General features: G+C 42.6%; 1 protein-coding gene across 4 annotated transcripts in view; it reads right to left on the bottom strand.

The window, feature by feature from the left end:
* PHF14 (PHD finger protein 14) overlaps positions 1-27,185 on the bottom strand; it is a 325,301-nt gene that overhangs the window by 217,700 nt on the left and 80,416 nt on the right. For 3 of the 4 annotated variants that reach the window (XM_078782297.1, XM_078782296.1, XM_078782298.1), the window contains 2 exons: positions 21,996-22,250; positions 7,085-7,235 (listed from right to left, as the gene is read on the bottom strand). In XM_078782297.1, coding sequence (XP_078638423.1) covers positions 7,085-7,235; positions 21,996-22,250 — 406 coding nt within the window. The remainder of the gene's footprint in view (positions 1-7,084; positions 7,236-21,995; positions 22,251-27,185) is intronic. The other variant, XM_078782299.1, reaches the window with a different exon arrangement.

Genomic DNA, 27,185 nt, shown 5'->3' with positions numbered 1-27,185 from the left:
CATGCATACATATACATATAAACACACATATAACACACATATACCACTATATTATGAACTAGTAAGTACTTGTAAAAGCTATTTTATATTTGAAGTTCTAACCTTAACTTGTAAGCAATTGACTGATTTTCCAACTGCTCGGATCATCAGCTGGGCACCGTTTTTCATTGAGTACTTGTTCGTTTTCCATGGAGTACTTAAGATTAGTCTTCAGACTAAACATGTTATCCCCATTAAATAAAGACAACTACTACTACTCCTACTCCTAATTAGTACTACTCACAAAAAAAAAATTCATTTTCACAGATTCTCAAAAAAAACAAAAACATCACAGGTAAAGTTTGAAATGTATTTTAAGTACCTGCAGTTGCTCTATTATCCTTGCTACTTGGCTCCTGTGCTATATCCTATGATGTTAGCTCCCGCTTGGTAAATGCTAGTGCAAGATCAACAAATAGGGTCATTTTGTGTCATCTGTATAAAAGCAGTGCAATTTTTGCCTGACACTACAAATTTAAATGGTTGGGTGAATGACACTCTCAGGAGATAACTGAATGTGAGTAGATGTCAGACTGACCAGACTCATCAGACAGCCAATAGACCTTGAAGAGGGCAGCCCAAAGTGACCAATGCTGACCTCATGGTTTGCATGGGTGGCCTGTTGAAGTTCCATTTGCAATAAAGAATATTCTTTTCTTTTTTTTCAGGCTTTGACTAATGGTGCCAAGACAACAAACAGTAAGATGAAAGGCATATACGAAATGTTGAAGCAATGGAACACAACAGATTACACCACATCATGATATCCTGTGTGAAATAATGCTCTTGGGAATTTTCTGGAAAAAAATAATAATAATCGATATATATAATATAAAAAATAACCACCTTTAGAGGCCATTTTTCCCCGCAAAGCGGGGGTTGGCCTTTTTCGGGAACCGTGGTTGTTGTTGTTTTTCGGTCCCCTTTTTGAAGCAATGTTTTACGGCCGGATGCCCTTCCTGACGCCAACCCGTTTTGCCGCCTTTAACGACAAACAGGGAATTACCAGTGAACTGGTACTCAATTAGCCGACCTCGGAAGGATGACAGGCTGAGTCAACCCCCCTGGCGTTAATTCAGCGATCGACCGGGATTCGAACCCAGGATCCTTGGATCCTAAGCCGGCACCCTAGCCGCTAGCCCAACACCAGGGCTTGATATTTAGATGATAATTGATAATTGATAGATGGATTAAAAATCCCTTCCAGACCCACATTTCTGTCAAGTCACTGAGTATGAAGTCTTTTCCCCCCTGTGGCATTAACCTAACATTCATACAGAGCATGGTGCTCAAATCAGAAATGAAAGCATTTTAAAGTCCAGCACAGTTCATTAACCAAAATATTCTAAAATTTCCTTCTTGCATTCACGACGAGAAGGCAATAGTCCTTGAGCCAACCGGCCATATTTTGAAGTGAATGCTCCGGCGGGGGGAGTAATTCTCATTATGATTTTCCATTAGACCAATGTCTCAAGTGTCAGAAAAGGTGTGATGGACATCTGAGAACGGTAGCTTAGTGCCCGGATGGACGCCATCTTTGAAACCACCCAGCTCGAAAATGCCCATTTGGTGGGGTACATTGTTGCACGTGTATCTGGACTTCTATACTAGCTATCGATGTGCGGTTGACGACTAAATATACGTCCGATGTGTACCGTCTAAATAAAAAATAATATGAAGCATTTTGTTTTAGATTAATTATTATAAAAATCAATTATCGAAAAAAAATCATATTTTTCAATATTTTATTATTAGACTTGTACTTTTTTTAGTGAAACAACACTGGTATGATTTTCCAAATTATGCATTGTGCTACACCGTTTATCTGTCTATAAAAATAACTCAAAAACTAAAACATATCATCCACCATGAGTTTACACAAAAAATATATGAAAAGGCATGCACTTTCCACAAACCGAAACTATCTCAGTTGGAATTTCCCGCCGATTAATCAACCCACAGAACCCAGTGCCGAAAGTGACGTCAGTCTATTCTATATCTATATTCTATATTCTATATCTCAGTCTGAGATTTGTTGCGGTGACCTGATTAATTTCTGAGGGGGGGGGGGGGGGTGGGTGGCTTAAGAACTAAAAGTGAACATGTTAGATGGCGCCACATACAACTCTATTATAGAGTTGTATTGTGGCGCCATCTAACATGTTCACTGACTTGGATGAGTATGTCTATGTAAGCTGGCGAGCTTTTCGGATATCGGAGTAATCTAACGTCAGTCTTTTTGTTCTTTCAGCTGAGATGGCCGGTGTCGAGGCGAAACGGGCGAAGATTGAACCTGAGTCCGGAACGTGCATCCTGTGCAGCAAGAAGTCGCCACTCTCTGAACTAAGCAAGGCAGCGGGCAACAGTTCTTGGAAGACATTGTGTGACGCAGCCGCAGTTAGAAACTTTTATCCAATTCTAAAGCTAGTCCAAGAAGGCGCAGTTGAACTTCCTAATATTCCAATATTATACCATAGGGCTTGTAGATCAGACTTCACTCACAAAAACCACCTAGCTACTTTGACCAATGCAGCTAGAAGTTCTTCAGTTGATACTGGCGATGCGGTGCGACGGCGATCATCACGGGAAGAGACAGGATCAACTTCAACGGTCTACGATGATAAATGCATTTTTTGCCAGCGTGCTTCAAAATTCATAAAAGGCAGTCGTACCCGTGAAACAGTTGTCTTGGCTGTTGAACTTCGAGCAGATAAGACAATAAGAGATGCTGCGACAGCTCGCAATGATGAGAGAGTTTTGGCATTGACTACACGAGATATGGTTGCAGCTGAGGCTCACTACCACTTCTCCTGCTATAGAAACTACACACGGCCCCAAAAACCTCAAGTAGAAACTGACATTGAAGATAATATCGAGAAAAAAGAAATGATACGATGTATATTCAATTTCATTCGCACTGACTTGTTCTTGAACCCGAGGATTGTTCCAATAGTTGATGTTGCAACAGATATCCTGTCTTCAGATACATTTTCAGTTGATGTTCGTGACTCCATCAAGAAGAATCTGCAACTACGAGAAACTATCCTTGTGAATGGCAGCGACACATCTCACGCCAAGCACCCTGACTTGTCTACTTCTCGCATCAAACGTGATGAGTCTGGCGTCACAGCTATCTGTGATCTACTGGAAAATGACTGGACCAATCCATTCGCCGATGATCCGTCATGTCTTCTCAGTATATCTACCGGAGCGGCTGCGAGGGAGGACGTTTCTAATGACCTACTCAACACCCTGCAAAAGGGGGAAGCGGCGTATCAAAGCTTCCAGAAACGTCTTGAAGAGGGAACAGGCTTTCATGACACATTGAACAAGCTAAACTTGAAGACCTTTGGTAAGATCAAGCAGAAAGTTGTGAAGGGCACAAACAAGGAGATCGTCCTGAGAGCTGACAGACAACTGTTTGCCACCATGATACTCATCGCCAAGACAAGGAACCTCGACATGCAACTTGTCCTTTGTCACCCACTAGGGCCGTTACCATGGTCTTTGGCAAACGTTGATGGGTCAATGAAAAAAACGAACAAAGCTGCACTTGCGAAACACATGGAAGGTCTTGTGGAACCAGCCGAGAACGTTGACAAGCGAAGTGCAACAATAATTGATGCGATGGCTCTCATACAAAAGATGCATGGCGAGAACGACACGTTCGAAGAACTATCTGACCGCATCCTTGCTGCAGCGCTTCACGCTGGTCAAGGCAGTGAGCGCATCGATGTTGTCTTTGACACATACACAGAAGAATCCATCAAAGCAGCTGAGCGTGTGAACCGCGGATCAAATGAAGGCATCAGTTTCAGCGAGATCAGACCCGCACACAAAATCATGAACTGGCGGCGTCTCCTTGCTTGCAGCCAGACAAAGGAGAAACTGGTTGTGTTTCTGGCGGAGTCGTGGAAACATGAAACAAATCGCGAAAAGCTAGGCAACAGAACACTGTATGTCACCTGTGGTGAAAAATGTCTGGTACTGACCCGCGATAGGTGGAAGTTGGTGCAAGCACTCGAATGTAGCCACGAGGAAGCAGACACGCGTATGTTTCTCCACGCAAAGCACGCCGCTACCCACTACAAGACGATCATCTTAGTGGCAGATGACACCGACGTTCTGATCATCAGTCTTCATCTCAGCAGAACCATCGATAGTCAGCTCTTCATCAGACGAGGAACAAAGGTTCGAGTCAGAATGATCGACGTTGGAAAGTTGGCTGCGGTATTGGGGTCTGGAGTTTGCAGTGCATTGCCAGGGCTTCATGCATGGAGCGGGTGTGACACTGTGAGTGCTCTGGCTAGCCAAGGAAAGATAAAGGCTTTGAAGCTTGTGCAAGCGAATGAGCTGTATCTTCAAGCATTCACAGATCTGGGATCTTCGTGGAATGTACCAACAGACGTCTTCAATAGCATTCAGGCCTTCACGTGTCAGCTGTACGCCAAGAACACGAAGATCGTCGGTGTTAATTCGCTCCGTTATCACATGTTCTGTGCAAAGAAGGGCCAGATCGAATCTGGACAATTGCCGCCTTGTGAAGACTCCTTGATGCAGCATACGCTTAGGGCCAACTATCAGGCGGCTATCTGGCGACGCAGCCTTGAAAACCTACCAGACGTCCCAACACCATCAGCAGGACATGGTTGGGAACTCGATGATGGCGGTTCGCTCACAATCCGATGGATGGCGGGTCTACCAGCTCCAGATGTCGTTTTGAATCTCATCTCATGCACATGCAGAAGGACGTGTCGACCGTCAGATTGCTCCTGCATACTGAATGGGTTGAAGTGCACTGTTGTGTGTAAGCTGCAGGGATGCTCCAACATGGTGCAGGATGATGCTATCGTGGTTCAGGATGCCAATGACTCTGATGGTGACTCTGATGATTAACTTTGTGTGCACTGTATATTGTATAGCATATGTTGTTCTCTATTATAATGCAGGCCAAATTGCCTGAAAATCTTTATAGACAGATAAACGGTTTAGCAAAATGTATAATTTGGAAGATCATACCGGTGTTATTTGACTAAAACATGACATGTTCAATGATACCTCCGCTTGCTTATTAGGAATATACATCGTATGGTGTTAAAATCAGCTCCATACGTCTTTCCAAACTCTAGTAATGAATAATTAATATAATTGGCGGCCATTTTGAAATCCAAGATGGCCACCAAAGTGCAGATTTCCTATGTAACAATTTCCGCCTGCTTATTAGATATCGTATGGTGTTAAAATCCTCTCCGTACGACATTCCTAACTTGCGTTATCGTCAGAATAGATAATGCCAGCGGCGGCCTAAGTCATTTTATGCCTCTTTACATTTATTTGTTGTAAACTCGTGGTGGATGATATGTTTTAGTTTTTGAGTTATTTTTATAGACAGATAAACGGTGTAGCACAATGCATAATTTGGAAAATCATACCAGTGTTGTTTCACTAAAAAAAGTACAAGTCTAATAATAAAATATTGAAAAATATATGATTTTTTTTCGATAATTGATTTTTATAATAATTAATCTAAAACAAAATGCTTCATATTATTTTTTATTTAGACGGTACACATCGGACGTATATTTAGTCGTCAACCGCACATCGATAGCTAGTATAGAAGTCCAGATACACATGCAACAATGTACCCCACCAAATGGGCATTTTCGAGCTGGGTGGTTTCAAAGATGGCGTCCATCCGGGCACTAAGCTACCGTTCTCAGATGTCCATCACACCTTTTCTGACACTTGAGACATTGGTCTAATGGAAAATCATAATGAGAATTACTCCCCCCGCCGGAGCATTACTTTTGGTCTGGCTCAAGGACTACAAGTGGAAAGTCAAATGCACCGAGCAGGAATTCAAAAATACTGCTTTGCCAAATCAAATGATTTGGGCAAAATGAATCAACATTAATAAGATACAAGTGAAATGCACCAATATAATTAAAGGGTTGATTAAAAGTGTTATCTGCAATGAACAGAAATGCCAGCCTCATTTCATCTGTCAGCACAGTTCCAATGTGAATGAAATCAACACTCCACATAAAGTAATAAAATTGACTTGCACAACACAAAATATCCTGAGATTGCTTTTAATTTTAAAAAAAATGGAGGCATCACCAACTACTATAGCTACTCAGAAAGGTAAGGTTCAGGTCTGCAATTCTGACCACTGAGTAGTCTTCAGCAGACACACCTATGAAAACAAATTGGTGGTTGCAGAATCGGACAAAATCCTTGCTGGAAAACTAAACTCATTGATGGCGCTTTCATTTGTAAATGTGGACCTTTCCAACTACCACCGGCTTTTCCGTTCGATCTTCACACTGTCCTTTTACCTCAAGCACACAAACAGTGGTTAACAAAATAATGTTCCCAACAATACAAAATATAATAAAACAGAATGAAGTGTTGCACATTGTGTGCATACAATGGAAATGCATGCAGGTGGGAAAGCAGGCAGGCCGAACAGAGTGTACAAGGAGGCATTGGGTGCTTAATCAATGTCAGGGCGACGTGCATGCTTCATGCATCAATTTCCTCGTGATAAATCAGAAAAGAGCAGCTCGCTTCCCCTGGATTAGGTGAATGTGCTAGATCTACACACCCACTTGTCCGATGAAAGGCCAATGCGCTCAAAAATAAACAGCATCACATTAGTCCGGGTTTACTGAATCCCGTACAAAGCAATCCAGCTGGATTTAAAAAAAAGAACTCGCTGCATTCATTTTCAAAAGTTGTTAAGCAGAATAACATGAAATACGAGATACCCAAATGTAAAATGATTGTAAAATGCTCATGTTACCAAGGTGCAAAAGTACTAATATTCAGCTACCCGACAAACTAGCACTACAAGCCCAATTATCAAATGAAGAATGTTGAATAAGTGTGCTAAAATGTTCACAAATGGAAACAAATGTACAATGTTTGCTGGCAGAACTAATAAGGCTTAAACCATGGGCAAATCAAACATTCGTGTGGGAAGGTGGTTGTGTTTAAGATCTTAGCATCCTCCTCGTGCCAAGGTAGGGCAGTGTGCTACTACCTTCATGCACCGTGATTGCACAGTTGTCACATTGCACAATCTCATTGCTGTCTTCGCTCGTTTCCCCAAGGCACACGGAGCAAATGAACAGCCTCTGCATTTTCTCAGTTGAAGATTTGCCTTCTGAAGTTTTGCTGGACGTAACAGACTCCTGGCAAAATGAATGAGACAATCCATTCAAGTAGCAGGTGAGAATGCATTATATTGTGCTGTTTGTTTACAATGATGTATCGGTACTGTTATGTGACAGTTCTTCGACCAAAAATAGATATTGAGGTATGCCAGACAACACGAGGAAATCTGATTGCAAGCATATTCCTGCCTTAGAGTTACAATAAAATAATTTTAAAATGATATATTTTATGCGACCGCACAAATACAAGTCAGAATTATTGAGAAATATCCAGAAAAATGGAAGCCATGTGGATTGGTGTTTGTACATTCAAACTTCTTTTGAACCACTTCGGTAGCACAATGGATAGCACAGTACACCTTTTACTGCCTGGAGCAATTTTGACTCTGCTTATTGTTGTTGTGTGGGTACACACATCCAGGGTTCATCCAGGGTACACACAGGGTATGGATGGACTGAAGGAAAAGATGACCACGTGGAAGGAATGTATGGAGACAAAAGGTCTGAAGGTGAATATCGGAAAGACGAAGGTGATGGCAAGTGGTAAAGCATGTGGTGAGGTGGAAAGAACTGGGAAGTGGCCCTGTGCTGTGTGTAGGAAGGGTGTCGGAGTGAACTCCATTCAATGTACAATGTGCGCTGAGTGGGTTCATCAAAAATGTAGTGGTCTGAGAGGGTCATTAACCAGTGTGGCAGCTACATTCAAATGTAAGGTGTGCACAGAGGGAGCTGCAGATGGAGGAAATGTTGAGTTGGATCTTGGAGATGGGGTGAAGCTAGAAGGTGTGAAAACATTTTGCTACCTCGGAGACATGCTGAATGGAGAAGGTGGATCAGACTCGGCAACGGTTGCTCGAGTGAGATGTGCATGGAAGAAGTTTCGGGAACTGGGTGGCGTGCTGATGATGAGGGGAGTGTCGTTGAAGCTGAAGGGAAAGGTGTATGCTGCATGTGTGAGAAGTGTTATGATTTATGGGAGCGAGACATGGGTAATAAACGTAGAGCAGCAACGAAGGTTGGAAAGGGTGGAAATGCGAATGGTTCGGTGGATGTGTGGAGTATCGTTGAGAGAGAGGAAGACAAATGATGAATTGCGAAAGATGATGGGAATAGAGCCTGTGATTGATGCTGTGAAGAGGAACAGGTTGAGATGGTTTGGTCATGTGTTGAGGAAGGATGAAAGTGACTGGTTGAGAAGAGTGATGGAAATGAATGTAGAAGGAAGCAGAGGACGGGGAAGACCGAAAAAGACTTGGCTAAAGATGGTGGAAGAAGAAATGCGGGCAAGGGTGTTAACAAGGAGAGATGCAGAAAATAGGGCAAAATGGAGAAGATTGTCATGGGGACCGCAAGGCTAACCCCCGCTCTAGCAGGGAAAATGGCCTTTAAAATGCATGTTGTTGTGTTGTTGTTATTGTTGTTGTGATGGATACAAAGGTTGAAGTCACCATTTATAGGCTGTGTGATGCCCACTGATGTATTGATGGTCCCATCTAGTATTTACCCCACATGCAGGAAGAGAAAAGCAGGAAGGGGTGGGGTTAAGCAGTCTGTTCACTTCGTCTGTCTGTCTATAGACAGCAGGTGATGATCAAGGAGCTACTTGATTTCAATTTTGAATGCTGCAAAACACGAATTGGAACATTAATTGGAACACGAACCTGCAGTTTAACAGTACTTTGTCTCTGAATTTGGCAAATTGTACGGAAACTCATCCCGATCACGTATACGCGCAGAGAGTAGTAATGTAATTTATTTACTCTGTCAGCCTGTCTGGTAGTCAAACAAAATTGAAAATCATTCCAAACAAGAAACTTTGTTTTTAAGGACATCATCGTACGGACACAAACAACAGGACACTGGGCACTAAAAGCAAATGTACACACTGGGCACAAAAAGCAAATGTTTGCATTTGTGCAACAAGTTAATTCGTTGTTAACAAATGTGTTGGTGCTTACATCATTCACGTGGGTAGTATTGACTCTTCTTAATGAATGAGAATTTTATCATTGTTCTTTATGACAGGAATGTTGTTAACACCAGGGAAAAAGGGGGAAGAGGGAGAAGAGATTGTGAATTTATCGTTCCGTCGTTATTTACTTTTAACGTTGTTCTTAACAAACAGGAACAAGAACAACTCAGGCATGTTTTAATCATGCAGACATTCACCTTGGTTGAGGACTTGAGATGGGTGATGCTTTTATGGAATTGAAGAAGAAATGTAATTATGACGTCATAATTTGACAGGGACAACACTTAGTCGAATGAATTTGAAATTTCTTGAGCGTGATCTATGCAACAATTATATTAGAGAACGTAAATTTATAGAATAGGTGCACCGTATCCCCTCTGGAGTGTGGCTCGTACCGAGCGATAAAGTTATTGGAGCACGGAATGAAGGTATTGGAAAGGGTGTTGCAGAGGAGGATAAGGAAGAAAGTGAAGATCGACGAAATGCAGTTTGGATTTATGCCAGGAAGAGGGACGACAGCCACGCTTTTCAATGTGAGGCAGTTGCAGGAGAAGTACATGGAGAAGAGGAAGAAGTTGTTTCTTGGGTTTGTTGATCTGGAGAAAGCATTCGATAGGGTTCCACGCAAAGTATTGACATGGGCATTGAGGAAGTTAGGAGTGGAGGAACGTTTGATCAGAGTACTGATGGCAATGTACAAAAGAGCGCGCACAGCTGTAAGGATGAAGGACGGGAACAGTGGTGAGTTTGAGGTGAAGGTGGGAGTGCATCAGGGGTCAGTACTAAGTCCACTACTATTTGTAGCTGTGATGGAGGTGCTGGCTCAGAACGTAAAGGAGGGTTTACCGTGGGAGTTGTTGTATGCAGATGATCTATGTATGCAGATGGAAATCTCCACGCATGGCTGGCGGACTTCCTCTCTAGTCGTAGTCAACATGTGGCGCTGAATGGGTTTCTCTCATCTCCTCTTCCTGTTCAGGCTGGAGTTCCCCAAGGCAGTGTTCTGGGCCCTGTGCTTTTTCTGGTCTTCATCAATAATCTCTCTGACTCTCTTGAAAATCCTCTCCATCTCTTTGCTGATGACTCTACTCTCTGTCGCTCCATTCTTCATGCCTCAGATCGGCAGTCTGCAGCTTCCTCACTCTCTGCAGACCTGGACAAAATCACAGACTGGGCAAACAAGTGGAACATGTCTTTCAATCCTGACAAATCTCACACTCTTACGATGTCTCTCCGAAAAGACCGACTGGACAACCCTCCCATCCACTTTCTGAATAATCCTCTCCAAGAAGTTCTGTCACTCAAGCTTTTGGGTCTCACTATCTGCCATGATCTTTCCTGGAAAAACCACATTTCAAATCTGGCCTCCAAAGCCAGTCGCCGACTGGGTATCCTCCGTCGTGCGAAGTCCTTCCTTGGCACACCTGAGCTCCTCACCACATACAAGGCTTTCATCCGCAGCTCAATGGAATACTGCTCTCCCCTCTGGGCTGGTGCTCCTGCCTCACACCTAGCTCGTCTTCACGCTGTTGAAACCAAAGCATTCAGGATCATTGGAATCTCCCGCGATGAAGCTAACTCCAAGGGCCTCTCACTCACTCACCGCAGGCAGGCAGGTTGGTGGTCTTTCCGTCTTCTACCGACTCCTCTCTGGCCTTGCCCCCCCAGCTCTCTCTGGGGCTCTGACCCGCAAATATTCCTACAGGTCGCACAAGATCTGCCTGCAACCCTCTTATCGTTAAACTGCCAAAATCAAGACTCTCTGCTCACCTTCACTCCTTCATTCCTCTTTTCTCCCGCCTCTGGAACAAACTCCCTCACTCTCTTCAATCCCACTCCACCCTCCAGGTCTTTAAAACAGCTGTTCACCACCATCTCTTATCCCCCCCAATCCAAAACCTTGATCTTTTCTACCCCCACTAATTTCACCCCAATTCCACTTTTTAGAAATACGAACTTCTGTCCTGGAAGTCCTTGGTGTCCTTGTGTTTTATACTTCTCCCACCCACCCCCCCCCCCACCCCTTCCCACGCCTCCTCCCCCCAAGCCCTCTCCCTCCCACACATCTCTCTGCTCTCAAATGTTGTGTGCTCTCAAGTGTTTGTGTGCTTCCCCTTCTCTCCCCATCTTGCCTTCCGCTCCCTCTTTTTGCATATTTTGTTTGTCTGGTTGATTTTTTTTGTGAAGTAAATGTCAGCTCTTTCACGAGCCTCGATTCAGCATACAAAAAAGAAAAAGAAAAAAAAAACTGGTGTTGATTGCGGAAAGTATGGATGGACTGAAGGAAAAGATGAACAAGTGGAAGGAATGTATGGAGACAAAAGGTCTGAAGGTGAATATCGGAAAGACGAAGGTGATGGCAAGCGGTAAAGCATGTGGTGAGGTGGAAAGAACTGGGAAGTGGCCGTGTGCTGTGTGTAGGAAGGGTGTCGCAGTGAACTCCATTCAATGTACAATGTGCGCTGAGTGGGTTCATCAAAAATGTAGTGGTCTGAGAGGGTCATTAACCAGTGTGGCAGCTACATTCAAATGTAAGGTGTGCACAGAGGGAGCTGCAGATGGAGGAAATGTTGAGTTGGATCTTGGAGACGGCGTGAAGCTGGAAGGTGTGAAAACATTTTGCTACCTAGGAGACATGCTGAATGGAGAAGGTGGATCAGACTCGGCAACGGTTGCTGGAGTGAGATGTGCATGGAAGAAGTTTCGGGAACTGAGTGGCGTGCTGATGATGAGGGGAGTGTCGTTGAAGCTGAAGGGAAAGGTGTATGCTGCATGTGTGAGAAGTGTTATGATTTATGGGAGCGAGACATGGGTAATGAACGTAGAGCAGCAACGAAGGTTGGAAAGGGTGGAAATGCGAATGGTTCGACGGATGTGCGGAGTATCGTTGAGAGAGAGGAAGACAAATAATGAATTGCGAAAGATGATGGGAATAGAGCCTGTGATTGATGCTGTGAAGAGGAACAGGTTGAGATGGTTTGGTCATGTATTGAGGAAGGATGAAAGTGACTGGTTGAAAAGAGTGATGGAAGTTAATGTAGAAGGAAGTAGAGGACGGGGAAGACCGAGAAAGACTTGGCTAAAGATGGTGGAAGAAGAATTGTGGGCAAGGGGGTTAACAAGGAGAGATGCAGAAAATAGGGCAAAATGGAGAAGATCGTCATGGGGACCGCAAGGCTAACCCCCGCTCTAGTAGGGAAAATGGCCTTTAAAATGCATGTTGTTGTTGTGTTGTATCCCTGCATGTTGTAAGAGTTGGCGCAAGATGCACTGTATCCTAAAGGGTTGGCGTCAGGCAGGGCATCCGGCCATAAAAAAAACATTGCCTCAAAAAGGGATTGTCATGGGTCCCACAAGGCTAACCCCCGCTCCAGCAGGGAAAATGGCCTTAAACCCTTTGAGTACGGATGACGTCCAGTGCCGCAACCGCAAAAAAGGTTTTGTGTATGGATGACGTTATTACACGTCATCGACTACACCTATAAATATATCGTCAGTACGTGGTTGAGTACCTGGTTGTACGTATTAACCCTTGGAGTACATGGTTGCATTCCCGTACCAAAATGCCAAATTAATCCCGTACCGGGGGTATTTTTATCAAAAAAAAAAATCCCGTACTCAAACGGTTAAAAAGGAATTTTTATTTATTTTTTAATAATGAATGATCAGAATGAGCTCTTTATTTCACAGTTTACAAATACACTATTTTTTTCAATATAAACAAGGTCTTGTTACATAAAACACTTATTTGCATTATAATGGGTTGCTTGGCACACAAATGTTAATGGGTAAATCTGGAACTTACAGGGTGTGTCAACAAAAGGTTAACTGCTTAAAATAACCTTTGTACTTTTTGTCATAACCTTGATTTTTTTTGGCTTTGCAGGAGTGATCAATGATCTTTGGAGAAGTCATTCAAGCATAACCAAAGCATTATACAGGAAAAAGACGTTTTCTATGGAGCAAAGAGTAAGCATTGTCCAGATCTGAACCTGATCTGAAGGATGCAGTTGATGCTTATGTGTAGACAAAAGGCCATTGAAACTTGCAGAAACGTCATTGAAAACTTCACAATTCTTGTGAATGCATGTTATGTGTGTGGGGGTGCACACATCGAACACCTCAACTATAAGCGCATTGCCGCATAATGACTTTCATTTCTCCATTATTTGGTTTTCATTTTCTGAGTTAATTTTTTTTATTCATTACTCAATATTTTGGTTGATAAAGTTTTGAAGCGGTTAACCTTTTATTGACACACCCTGTATAAACCGAAGTGGAAAACAAAGCGATTATCATATTATTGTAGCTGTTCCAACGTTGCACGTCATTAACAGAGCCGATTTGAGTTATCGTCATGTTAACTTAGCATCTTTCCTTTTAGTTACGTTGAGCGACTTTATATTAACCATTTATGTAATAAGCTGGAGAGAAATAGTGATTCTATGTCTGAATTGAATTAAATTCCCGATCCGACGAAAAATGCAGTACAGCAGTCATTTTGCATGTTTTTAATAGATGATGATGAAGGCATGCCTTAGTCGGGAGACGAAAAGCTGCTGTGAAGCATAAATTATCTTTCGAAAAACCTAAATCTAAACTCTCCAAGCCTCTTCCCTTAGCTATTCCAAGAGGGTGGGTCCAATGGAGCCTCGCCCAGCTGAGGGTCCCCATCTCTTTTCCTCGGCCGAGTCCCTGGGCAGTGCATTTCACCACCCGGGCAATGCAAAAACACAGCAAAAATAACATGATTGTTTTCTTTGATATTTGGATAATTAATTTTGGCAACTTATCTGTACATAGGCGATTTTGAAATGTAGGACCTTGTGTCTGCATTTATCTTGTGATCAAACAAAGCGATTTTTCTTGATATCTGGCTTTTCCAACAATGTGGATTGTGAATTTAGGGACAATCTTCATTAATTTTTAAAAATGCTCTGAATCTATAATACTATAAGAGAGCCATTTGTCTGTGCCCCCATTTTTCCTCAGAGATGGCTAAATGAATCTTCGACAAACTTTCAGAGGTTCATCAGCGAGTGCTGGGGAGTGTTTAGGGGGGAAAAATAGAAAATAGAGGAAAAAAAAGTTCGATTTTTTTTTTAAATCGCTCTGTAGTTGAAGAGCCGTTGTAGCTATGTGAAAGGTAATATTAAATCATCTCTGATTGGTGTGTTTTTCTGATGTGACCGAGCTGTTTTGGAGTCTATAAGCAAACAAATGAGAGACAGACAAAAAACGCTATATTTTAATATGATATTCAAAATGCCACATTTCCATACTTCCTCTGTAGGTGAGCACAGAAATTGCACCAGCTTCCATAAAGATGCGAGGCATGGGCCTCCTCAAACCTCAGATTTCCCCCACCCCCAATATAGTGACGCGTGTAGAAAAACAGACAAATCGTTATAAAGCGGGTGGCAAAATAAACTGCCCAGGGACTCTGCCGAGGAAAAGAGACGGAGACCCTCAGCTGGGCGAGGCACGATTGAACCCACTCTCTTGGAAAAGCTATGGGCAGAGGTTTGGAGAATTTGGATTTAGGTTTTCCGAAACAGAAATGGGGTGTGTGTATGTGTGTGATATTAAAATATTAAATATAAATTTTCCTTATTGGGTGTAGGAAGGAGTTTTAGGCACCCACACAAAATAGAAAAACAAAAACAAATCGATTTCTTCAAAATGCCAACAGGATTAGAACACCATTGGGCAATGCCAGGTAGTCCTGCTAGTGTTTGGTATCTCAGGGAGCCTGCTCAGCATCGACGAGTCTGGCATTTCACTCAGGCCAACTGGCACGGTCTTCAAGCAGCCATCAATCATCTGGACTGGTCTCCCATCTCTACCACCTCTGACATCAACTCATCTTGGGAATTCTTCCAAAGTAAATTGCTCTCTCTCATGCACAGATTTATCCCATCTCGTCTTCAGTTGTCATACCCTTCCTCCCGTCCATGGTACACGGCATCTTGTGGTGAGGCTGTTGCCCAGAAACAACTTGCCTTCGTCTCCTGGAAAGCAAATCCAACGGAAGGAAATCTCATTTCCTTTCACAAAGCCTGAAACAAGTGTGTGTCCACCCTCAGGAGAGCCAGGAAACAATATCTCTCCATTCTCAGGACCGAACTTTATCTGTCTCCCTCTTCCAAATCCTGGTGGCGTCTGGTCAAATCTGTTTCTGGTGTTTGTTCCCCCTCTATCCCCTCCCTTACCTCAAACGGCTACACAGCTGACTCCGCACGTGAAAAAGCTGAATGCCTTAACTCTGTGTTTGCCTCTAAATCTTGTGTCCCAAACCCATCCCTCTCTGTACCCACCATACCCAGTCGTACCCAGCTGCTCCTGGACTCCGTGTCATTTCCTCCTGACAAGGTGGAAAAGTTTGTCAACCCTCGACTCTGATTCTGCAACTGGACCTGACGGCATCAGCCCACGGGTCCTAAAATCCTGTTCTTCCGCTCTTTCACTCCCTCTCTCTGTTCTCTTCACCCTCTCTTTTGCTCAAGGTCAACTGCCATCTGCTTGGAAATCAGCCAACATCACCGCTTTGCAAAAAAAAAGGTGCAAAAACAGATCCTAGCAACTACAGACCAATCAGCCTTCTCCCAATTATCAGCAAAGTCATGGAATCCATCATTGCTTCGGATATGAAATCTTTCCTCTTCTCCAATGGCTTGATCTCTGATCATCAATTTGGTTTCAGACCAGGTCACTCGACTCTGGACATGCTGCTTCTGTCAACAATGGATGGAGGTCCTCAATGCCAAACAGGAAATTAGAGCTGTCTCCCTCGACATATCACGTGCCTTCGATACGGTCTGGCACCCCGCTCTGCTCACCAAACTCTCCTCCTTTGGTATCCATGGAAATCTCCACGCATGGCTGGCGGTCGTGGCGGACTTCCTCTCTCGTCGTCGTCAACGTGTGGCCCTGAATGGGTTTCTCTCATCTCCTCTTCCTGTTCAGGCTGGAGTTCCCCAAGGCAGTGTTCTGGGCCCTGTGCTTTTTCTGGTCTTCATCAATGATCCCTCTGACTCTCTTGAAAATCCTCTCTATCTCTTTGCTGATGACTCCACTCTCTGCCGCTCCATTCCTCATCCCTCAGATCGGCAGTCTGCAGCCTCCTCACTCTCTGCAGACCTGGACAAAATCAGACTGGGCAAACAAGTGGAACATGTCTTTCAATCCTGACAAATCTCACACTCTTACGATGTCTCTCCAAAAAGACCGACTGGACAACCCTCCCATCTACTTTCTGAATAATCCTCTCCAAGAAGTTCTGTCACTCAAGCTTTTGGGTCTCACTATCTGCCATGATCTTTCCTGGGAAAACCACATTTCCAAGCTGGCCTCCAAAGCCAGTCGCCGACTGGGCATCCTCCGTCGTGCGAAGTCCTTCCTTGGCACACCTGAGCTCCTCACCACATACAAGGCTTTCATCCGCAGCTCAATGGAGTACTGCTCTCCCCTCTGGGCTGGTGCTCCTGCCTCACACCTAGCTCGTCTTCACGCTGTTGAAACCAAAGCGTTCAGAATCATTGGAATCTCCCGCGATGACGCTATCTCCGAGGGCCTTTCACTTAATCACCGCAGGCAGGTTGGTGGTCTTTCCGTCTTCTACCAACTCCTCTCCGGCCTTGCTCCCCCAGCTCTCTCTGGGCTCTGTCCCCCAAATATTCCTGCAGGTCGCACAAGATCTGCCTGCAACCCTCTTATGGTTAAACTGCCAAAATCAAGACTCTCTGCTCACCTTCACTCCTTCATTCCTCTTTTCTCCCACCTCTGGAACAAACTCCCTCACTCTCTTCAATCCCACTCCTCCCTCCAGGTCTTTAACACGGCTGTTCACCACCATCTCTTATCTTCCCCAATCCAAAACCTTGATCTTTTCTACCCCCGCTAATTTCACCCCAAATCCACTTTTTTGAGGTGACTTTTGACTTCTTTCCTGGAAGTCCTTGGTGTCCTTGCGTTTTATACCTATCCTGCCTCCCCCCAGGCCCTCTCCCTCCAAAAACATCTCCCGATGTCCCTGCTCTCAAATGTTGTGTTTGTGTGCTTCCTCCCCTTCTCTCCCCATCTTGTCGACCGCTCCCCTTTTTATATACTTTGTTTGCTTTTGTTTGATTTGTTTGTTTGATAAATGTTAGCTCTTTCACGAGCCTCGACTCTGTATACAAAAAAAAACAAAAAAAAAAACAGATGCACGATACAGAGCTCAATCTGTACATGTAAACAAGCCAGTCATGCTTGATGTAAGTACTGTAACACTTCCCACTGTACACTCTGTAAACGAAAAATGTTTATGACTTCTTACCAGTGCACATTATCCATAAACAACAAAAACCTAAAGAAACTTCTCCAATCATCCTGCCATAAAACAGAGAAGCACCCACCAGCGATCATGCCTATGCAAGATCACATTAAGTGCCATTGTCTTTGATCGCATGACCCTCTGTGAGCAGAGCGAGGCAACATTGGCCAACTTTTGTTTCTGGATATTTTTTATTTAGGGACATTTAGAGACAGTTTTGTGATTTTTCCTGAAATCTTGACCAAGTTACATCAGTCTGCAAAATTTCAGCTTTCTAACCCACCTATAAAGTACTAAACATTTATGAGTGAGTGGTTAAAAAGCTTTATATATTAGATGGTGCCATAAATCGAGATTGAGATTCACAGTGACTCTTATCTGAAAGAACTGCAATTGACAGCATTGGCTGTGACAGCACACTACCCCTTGTGTATCGAATTGCAGTGTATTTTTGTTAAATACTCTTCGTAATTATGCTCTGAGAATTAATCTGAAGAGATTACAGAGAGAGAGAATTAATTAGAGAAGAGAAGAGAAGAGAAGAAGAAGAAGAGAAGAGAAGAGAGGAGAAGAGAGAGAATTAAGAGAGATTACAGAAAATAATTAATTAATTAAGAGAGAATTAAGAGAATTAATTAAAGAGAAGAGAATTAATCTGAATTACATACAATTACACCCATTACCACACACACAAAATCAGACAACTTAGTGAATATTTAATTTGTAATTCAACTTAATCTCGACTTTTTTCTGAACTTTGAAATCACCGATTCCATGAATTCGGTCTGTTTTCCTTGACTGCGGAAAGTCACGAGTTCTTGAGTGGTCCTAAAATGTATGAACAAAAATATAATGCAGAGTGAATATGTATGTCCATGTGTATGCATGTCCTGAGTGTTTTTTTTGAAATTTTTTGGATTTTTTTTTTTTTCCCAATTACACGCATTTTCAATAAACGCATTACCACCCGCATCAGTTGCTTATATTATAAAAATGTTAATCATCAGTATTAAATAAATAAATTTGTACAACAGAAATGTTTGTATTATTATTGCTGTAAATCACAACACAACAACTCACAGTCATTATTGTGAGTTAAAACTAGCCCCCCCCTCACCCCCCTCCCATCCGGTATACCTCCTCAGACCCCAATTTTTCTAATGCCTTGAACAAACATTGGTACATCATGGGTGATGAAGGTGAAGTTTCATTGAAATTGTGTATGTAGTTTCAGAGGAAAGATCAAATACCTATTTTGGGGGCAACCACCCAGTAGACCCTCAGGGCCCGATTTTTTTTTAATGCCATGAACAAACTTCAGTACATCACGGGTGATGAAGGTTGTGGTCAAGTTTCATCGAAATATTGTGTAGTTTCAGAGAAGAAAGCAAATTTCTATTTTGAGGTGGGGGGGGGGGGGGAGTGGGGTCAAACCTGGCCTTAGATCAAAACCTGGCCTGGATGCACTTTCACCCCCGTTGCCCCCTTAGACCCCGATTTTTTTTTAATTCCATGAACAAACTTTAGTCACAACACAACAAATATAATTTGTGCCAAATTTGGTCGCAATCCCATCAGCGGTTTCGGAGAAGAAGTTTCAAATGTTTACGGACGGACGGACTGATGGATGGACGACGCGCTATCACATAAGCTCCCATGAACTTAGTTCCAGGTGAGCTAAAAACGTGGCACGCATGCACATGTGCACACACACCTCATCCATTTATAGCAGACTAGCAAGAGTACTCCGCGTTGCCGGGGGAGGAGGGGGGCCGGAGGAAGCAGGAGAGGGACGGGGACGTGGAAGGGGGAAGGGTGGGGGAGGTGAGAGGAGAGGGTGGGGAAAGATATACTACATATTCTTATTTTGGGGGAGGGGAGGAAGGGAAGGAGGAAAAATTTTCCCATGCAAAGAGTGCTTTAACCTCAGTGTTGCACAGGTAAAAAGGAAATTGTAATACTCTCTGCCATCATCAGCAGGTGGCGTTACACGGTACACATTTACATAGAGAATTTAAGCCCCTCTCCCGGTCCGCCACACCTCTGAATGAGGCTGCGGCAACATAGCCTATGTTACCCCCCAGACAAAGTTGCATTTGTAACCCGAGTAAAGTATAAACGTGTTTATAGCTGGAGTACCCAACGTTGCTCAAGCGAAAAAGAAACAACATATTTGAAATAAGGGCAAATATAATGGAAAAGCAATTGCATCCAAATCATAATCCATCACAAATGTCAAATCATCATTTTACCTTTTCGTTGAATAAATGCTGATGAATGTGCCGTTCATCACGTTTCTAAGTTAAGTGTGATGACGTTCAGGAAGAAAAAGAAGCCTTACCACAAATTTTGACCGCTTCCGGAATTGTTTTATTATTTGTGTTCAAATGTCTGTTGATTGTATTGTATTTATTTACGCGAATGTGTACTTGCATGTAACTGTCATTAATCGAAAAGGTTTAGGCACTATAGAGCTATTTTCTTTTAATCCAAAAAAAACGAATTTTCAAAAATTATTATTATTCTTTTTTGCCTAAAACAGATATGGATTGGATATGAATCACTCACTGATGAACCTCTGAAAGTTTGACGAAGATCCGTTTAGCCATCTCTGAGAAAAATGGCGACACACACAGACAAACACACACACACACACACACACACACACCAACAGCTCTCTTATATAGATGATCATCCTTCACAATCAAATATTACAAGAATTATATAGATCCATTTAAAGGACTCACATTCACCCCCCCCCCCCCCCTCCCCCTCCACCCCTGAAAATCCTAGAATTTTGTTAATGTTCTTCAAATTCACAGATTTTTTTAAATATTCACTCTTGGAACCATTTCAATCTGGTTTCTCAAACCAGTAGCCATTGCAGAGAGATTACATTAATAAATATCTCCAATGACATCCTTCAGAGTTCTGACCAGAGAATGGTACAATATTGATTATACTCGACTTACCGAATGTCTTTGGCACAATGTATCATACCATTCTTAATTTAGACTGTCTTGCTTCCTGCTTCGGAATAAATGATTCTGCTCTGAATTTGTTTAAATCCACGTGTAACACGTGAATATACAATTGATAAATTATGCTTTGTTTCCTTGACAAAATTATACTTTGGTCGGGACATGTTCTTGGGCAGGACCACTTATTTTTACCATTTATTTTCACCCTTTGGTATCGTCATTAGCTAACATAACACTGCTCTTCATTATTATGCTGATGATTCCCAATTTTCTCTCTTTTGATCCAACAAATCCCACTTCTATTAATTCCTTATCCTTTTATCTGCTGTCAAATCATATCCAAACACATCTTCAAGTCAAAATAAACAAAAACTGACTACTTATAGCTGGGCTCCACTTCTTGTCTGAATAAAATCAAATCTTTTATCATGCCTGAAGGAAGCAGTTGAGGCTTACGTGCAGACAGTAACCATTGAAACATGCAGAAACGTCATTGAAAACTTCACAATTCGTGTGCAAAAGTATTCGTGTGCGTGTCTAATGACCAAATATACAATCATGGAATTTATATGGATTCAAAAAACAGTTAAATCTACAATATACCAGTAACACAATATTGGCAAAATCATTCATGTATCAATTGGAAAACATGAAACTTTGGTCTGATCTTCAATCATTTCTCACCTTGATCACTGTAACTCACGATTTTTAGGTTGTTTCAAGTCTTCACTTCATCATCTTCAAATTGGTTCGGAATTATGCCACAACAATTGTTACACAGTCACTTAAAATGTCGTCACTTTACACCCTTTCTTTGAGATTGTCATTGGCTCCCTAATTCAGCAACAAATCAGATAAAATCAGACTCGACTTATAAAGCCATAAATCGACTTGCTCCATCATACACTGCTCATCTTCTTCAGACCTATCTGGTCCGTTGTCTGCATTGCATATTGGTCTTCTTACCGTACATGTTGGTCTTCTTACTGGGCCTTTGAGATAACTGAAAACTGCTGATGATCATACTTTTTCTAAATTCTCTCCACAGATTGAGAAGATTTTTCCCATTCATATTTGCTTTACTCCTGCTCAGTTTTCAAAGCCTCCTTAATGACATTGTGTTACATAATATTGTGGGTAGTCAAGCTTATTTCTTGATTGTAACTTTATTTTATGTCTTCTTTTATGTATTATCTCATCAACATTTTTATTCAAGACATAGTTTTTAAATTATTTATATTTCCTTCCCCTTTAAGTCTGTTCAACACCTTGTGATGCTTTTATGAATGAAATGGATTAACAAAAATGCATTTGATCGACTAATTCATTGAATTATCAACAGGTATTTTAAATTTTTCCAAATACCATCCACCAGGCCCTCTCGCTTGTTTTTCAATAAATACACAGTCATTACTCTGAATTTGCATGAATGAAAGGTTAAAAAAAAATGTAATGGATCACAAGTAAACATAAAATAAACAGATGAGAGTGAAGTGCCTGGAAAATCCCACCTCCACATGCAAGCCCTTTCTGGTGACCTTATCAATGAACAAGCCGATGGTGACGGATGGGTTAGTCCCAATCTCAGAGTCCAAAATGTCAGCACTGCTGCCTCGTTCTACAAATCCTGCGATGTCCTCCTGTTCCGCCATTCTCTTCTCTTTGTGGCACCCCACATGACTGCCATCAAGACTTGTGGCACTTCCAGTATCACTGGTGTAACTCTCCTGCCTGTCGCCATGGCAATCTCCATCTTCTGACTCAGACTGTCAAAATTCAAGACATTACTTCACTGGGCAAGCTCCATTTTTGCAGACCACATCACAATCTACAGTAGACAATCACTAAAACATTGGATAAAAACCTGGATACAACTTTGAACCACAAGGAACCTCTACAGAAATATGCCATGGCAGGACAGTCCTTTGTAACATGTCAAATATCCCAATAATTCATCACTTATGGCATGCTAAAGTCAAAAATGTTTAACACTGAATCTACTTCGCTGCTCAAAAAAGCATTTTATTATTTTAGAACATTTATTTATTGCATAAGCATGGAAGGGGGTTGGAAGGGGAGGAGGGGGGGTGTGGGGGGAAGGCTAGGCAATAAATGGAAAAAGGGAAAAAAAGAGAGGGTAATACTTTCAAGAACGAAGATTGGGGAGAGCATGGGAAGGGTGGGAAGAGTGGGGAGAGTGGGGAGAGAAGGGAAACAAGCTAAAAAGGGGATCTTTTTAAGGGGGGGAAGTGACGGGAAAGGGAGCAAGTGGGGGGGGAGAGGGGGTGGGAGGGCCCAATTCCATGATATGGTGGACATGACCAAAACAAATCATTATGGACAACAATGAAAGGGTGAACTGCAATTGAGAGTGGATATGGAAGTTTGTCTAAATATATATTTTAAATCACTCTTGGCTCTTCTATTTTCTCATACGGCCTTGCTTAATGATGTCCCAATATTCACAAGATAATAAAGGCTCCCAAAGGGCAAGAATATAACATCTTCCTTGGCCAACATTTTGAATTGTTTCTACAAAACCCATTGTCTTTATCAAGCATATATGAAAGAGCATTCATTACCAATGAAGTTGAAAGCATGTACTTAAAAGCATTAAAGCCAGGATTTGCACAATACATTTTTAACTGTAGCATGAGAGTGGCAAGGAGTTGAAAACAGCCAATCATAATTTTCCTCCTTTCTTGTGTTACAACTTATATTTCAACAATTTTCAGAACTTTATTAATGTTATTGTTCAGAGACTAAACATGGTAATGCAAGTTACCATGTTACATCAGGTACCAAAATGTGAAAGAGGTAACAACAGTTAAAGCGTGGTGTTGGCTTAACGGTTAGGGTGACTGGCTTAAGATGTTAGGGTCTTGAGTTTGAGCTCCTGTCATGCCATTGATTAACACCTGGTGAGTTGACTCAACAAGTCACCCTTTTGAGGTCGGAAAAATGAGTACCAGCTTACAGGGAAGAATGAGCCATTCGAGTATCCTGCATCAGTGGTGACCTGTGCAGGATTGTGCCCAATAGCCTAGGAAACAGCTTCGGCAGCCATATACATCTGAAGATGCAAAAGGAGTCGTCTTTTAACAACAGTTACCAATACATGTTGAATAAATAATTATATCCACGGTTATTCTGTTTGCTCGTTCTTAGTAGTTCTGATCACTGCTACAAGATGACACCACTCTTGGTATCAACAGTATCCAGAATGCACTGCGATGCACCTCGATATCTCCGAAAGCACTGCATAGAAAAAATTGAGACATGGCTCATTGTAAAGAACTCTCCAAGGGGAATAAAATATGTTAATGATGATGTCATAGGTGCCTCCATTATGACGTCATAATTTGACATATACAAAACTTCATCCGATCAAGATGAAATTTCTTGAGCATAATCTAGGAATAAATTAGTTCAGGGAAAAAATAATAACGATGACGTCATCGGTCACGTGGTTCGGCCGCCATATTTGTTTTGACACAAAAGCCTTAAAACCCACTGAAAATACATCCTGGTGAGGGTTTGCAATCTCCGATTGTTCTTCTTCTTGTTAATTATTGTTTTGTGTGATTTTTCATCTCCATAAGCACTTGATTTCATAACACAGTCATCTGACGAAGACAAAGATCTGAGCTCTATATCCAAGTCAGATGAATGTTTGTTGATGAAATCAAATGCTTCTGGATGCCTTGCCGGAACAGCGATGAGTTGCCCTAACGAGCCACAACAAGGGTGAAACCGGTCGGTAGCTTCGCCTTTCATCTGCTTGGTGACAGAAGATTTTGACTTTGCATTCTTCAACTGCTAAAAAGCCTTCTGGGTTTGCAGTCATGATGTCATCGTGTTGACATTAATACATCACAGCGTTGGTCCAAGTTCAGAGCACTTAAATAACTCCATATTATATATATATATATATATGTATATACAGACTTGGCATTTAATATGGAATATTTTTTTGTGGGGGTGAACTTACTTTTCAAGATGTCTTAGAACCAAAAGTTCATTGGAATTATGTTGAAATTATTCTAGATTTTGTTAATGTGACCTTTAAAAGAAACAAAAACCACATTTGACATTTCGAAACAAATAAATTGATCCTTGAAAGTGATGTAAACTGATATCGAACTCAATTCATGGACAGTACTGTGTTAAACTTCTGTACGTTTTCCAGAAGTATCTCTATTTTGCACATTAGCCAAATCATTTTTTAACAAAAACAAAAGTTAAATTACGACTGGGATTACGGACAGTAAAATTACAGTTCAGTACTTCGTGTAACCCCCAAGAGCATTCAGGAGAGCACGTACACGTTGAGGCATGCTGTTCATGAGATTTGCCAAGGTTTGGACAGGAATCGCTTGCCATGCAGTGACAATAGCCTGCTGCAATTCACGCACAGAGGTCGGCTGCTGGTCCAAGTGGTCGATTTGACGCATTAATTCTGCCCACAAGTTCTCTATCGGATTCATATCCGGGGACATGGCAGGCCACTCCATATGCTCCACACCACGGTCAGCAAGAAAGTGTTGGATCATGCGAGCACGATGAGGCCGTGCATCGTCATCTTGGAAGACAAAGTTTCCTCGAAAGGCTGCATGGGGAAATGGAAGCAATGTTTCTTCCAGAACGGCCCTGTACTTGAACTGGTTCAGGTTTCCATTCAGAACAACGAGGTCAATTTTGCCCCCTGCATGAAAAGCAGCCCAAACGGTCACCCCACCACCTCCAGCTTGGACTCTTGGCACAATACAATCTTTGTTGGAGGCTTCATGCACTTGTCTGCGCACTCGGACACGGCCATCTTGACGATAGACCAGAAATCTAGACTCGTCACTGAAGATCACGTGATTCCAGTGTCCTGGCTGCCATTGACGGTGCTCTCTGGCCCACTGCAATTGGCGCTGGCGGTGTTGTCTGGTCAGGCGTGGCTTTCTCAGGGGACGTCTGGCACGATAGCCTGCTTGAACAAGTCGTTGGTTGACTAGCCTTCTGGATACAGGCACATTTGTCAGTTGCTGCCACTCAGCCCTAAGCCGATTAGCTGACGTGGTACGGCCATTGCGGACTAACCGGTGCAGCTGGCGATCATCCCTCCTTGTGGTTCTGCGGGGACGTCCTGGCCTCGGTATTGGAGTAGGGACACCCCTCTGAGCATTTCGTTTCAGGATCTGACACCTGACCTTGAGTGATGCCATACTGCCGAGCAATAGCACGCTGTTTCATGCCGTAATTTCGTAAAGCCACCACTCCATGACAAACAGCATTGTCGAGTTGACGGACCATCTCCAGAGGAAGCGGCAACGACTTTTGGAGACGTGCAGCAGTTGTTTTCCACTAATACAGAACACAGCAACCCTTGTATACCCGACTGTGAAGCCAATCATCAAATGCACCTGTCCGTACATTTTGCCACGCCACCTCTGATATAATCCTGTTGTTGACTTCTTTCTGCGACAATCAGTGACGTGGTTCTTTTAACAAATAAATCACCAAAGTGTAAAAGAAACTCACCATATTGATATACTGAGTTAAGAAAGTAAACCCAAGTCAAGAAAAAAAAAAAATTCCATATTAAATGCCAAGTCTGTGTGTGTATATATATATATATATATATATATATATATATATATATATATATATATATATATATATATATATATATATATATATATATATATATATATATATATATATATATATATATGTATATAATATATTGGGAGATGAATGATTGAAGATTGGGATATGCCCATGCTTAATTATATATATATAGTTGCGGTTTTGAGTTTTGTATAATAATGGTTAAATTTCCCCCTCATAGTATAGTCACACAAACAACATGTAGCCTCGCAATAGTTCAGTTATCTCTTGGTATTTGTGAGCATAGTCCTTTTCCTGTGTTAGTTTTGCGTTGTGTAGAATAATGAGAGTAGGTCCTTTTCATACTTCCATTGCCTTATGCCGCTTGCCTTATGCCTCTCACGCCTCCTTGTGCTGCCTTTGGCTTTTTGGCGCGAATTAGCACGAGGCAGGCCGAGCAGGTCGGGTCGGGACCGAATGAGGACGGCGAAGAAGCTGACGGTAAGCGCAAGCCGCCAATCAGGGCTCAAAGGGAGTGGCTGCGGCAATGCGTTACAGGGTGTGGTTGGAACATTCGAGAAGGAAAGGGCATGGCAATAAAACCCGTCGCGCGAAGCCCCCAGCAGCGCAGTTGAAGGAGCAGTTTGAGGTGAGCAGGAGTTGAGTGCGGAGAGGTTCGAGTATTGATGAGAGTTATGAGATCGGAGAAAGACGCGCATGAACCCCGTATAAGCACTCATATTAAAGTGACGCTCAGTTGAGCTTGAAGCCGAGCCGCTATTGCATTGGGTTACGTGAGTGATCGCGCGCTGGTTACTAAACGCACTGTGGAATCGCCCAGCCGCGCTGAGAGACGCGTACATTTCTTTCCTGCCTCATCTGCTGCCTTTTGTTCGAGAGACGCACTACGAGGATCCTTCCACTGCCTGCTTGCCATCATCGCGGGATGTGCTGTAATCGAGGAGAGCCAGACGGGGCCGTTCCTGGACGACCAAGTCGGCGCGTTTTGCCTGAACATCATCCTGCCTGCATTTCCCCTTTGTGAGTGTGACCGGGCCCGAGTCTGGGCTTAATATAAGACTGCTTAAGGTCTGCTCTGTGTC

This window comes from Myxine glutinosa, chromosome 7, assembly GCF_964187855.1.
Source record: "Myxine glutinosa chromosome 7, kmMyxGlut1.1, whole genome shotgun sequence".
NCBI lineage: Eukaryota > Metazoa > Chordata > Myxini > Myxiniformes > Myxinidae > Myxine > Myxine glutinosa.
The sequence above is the reverse complement of the archived record's forward strand: the minus strand, read 5'-3'. Positions and strand labels throughout refer to the sequence as shown.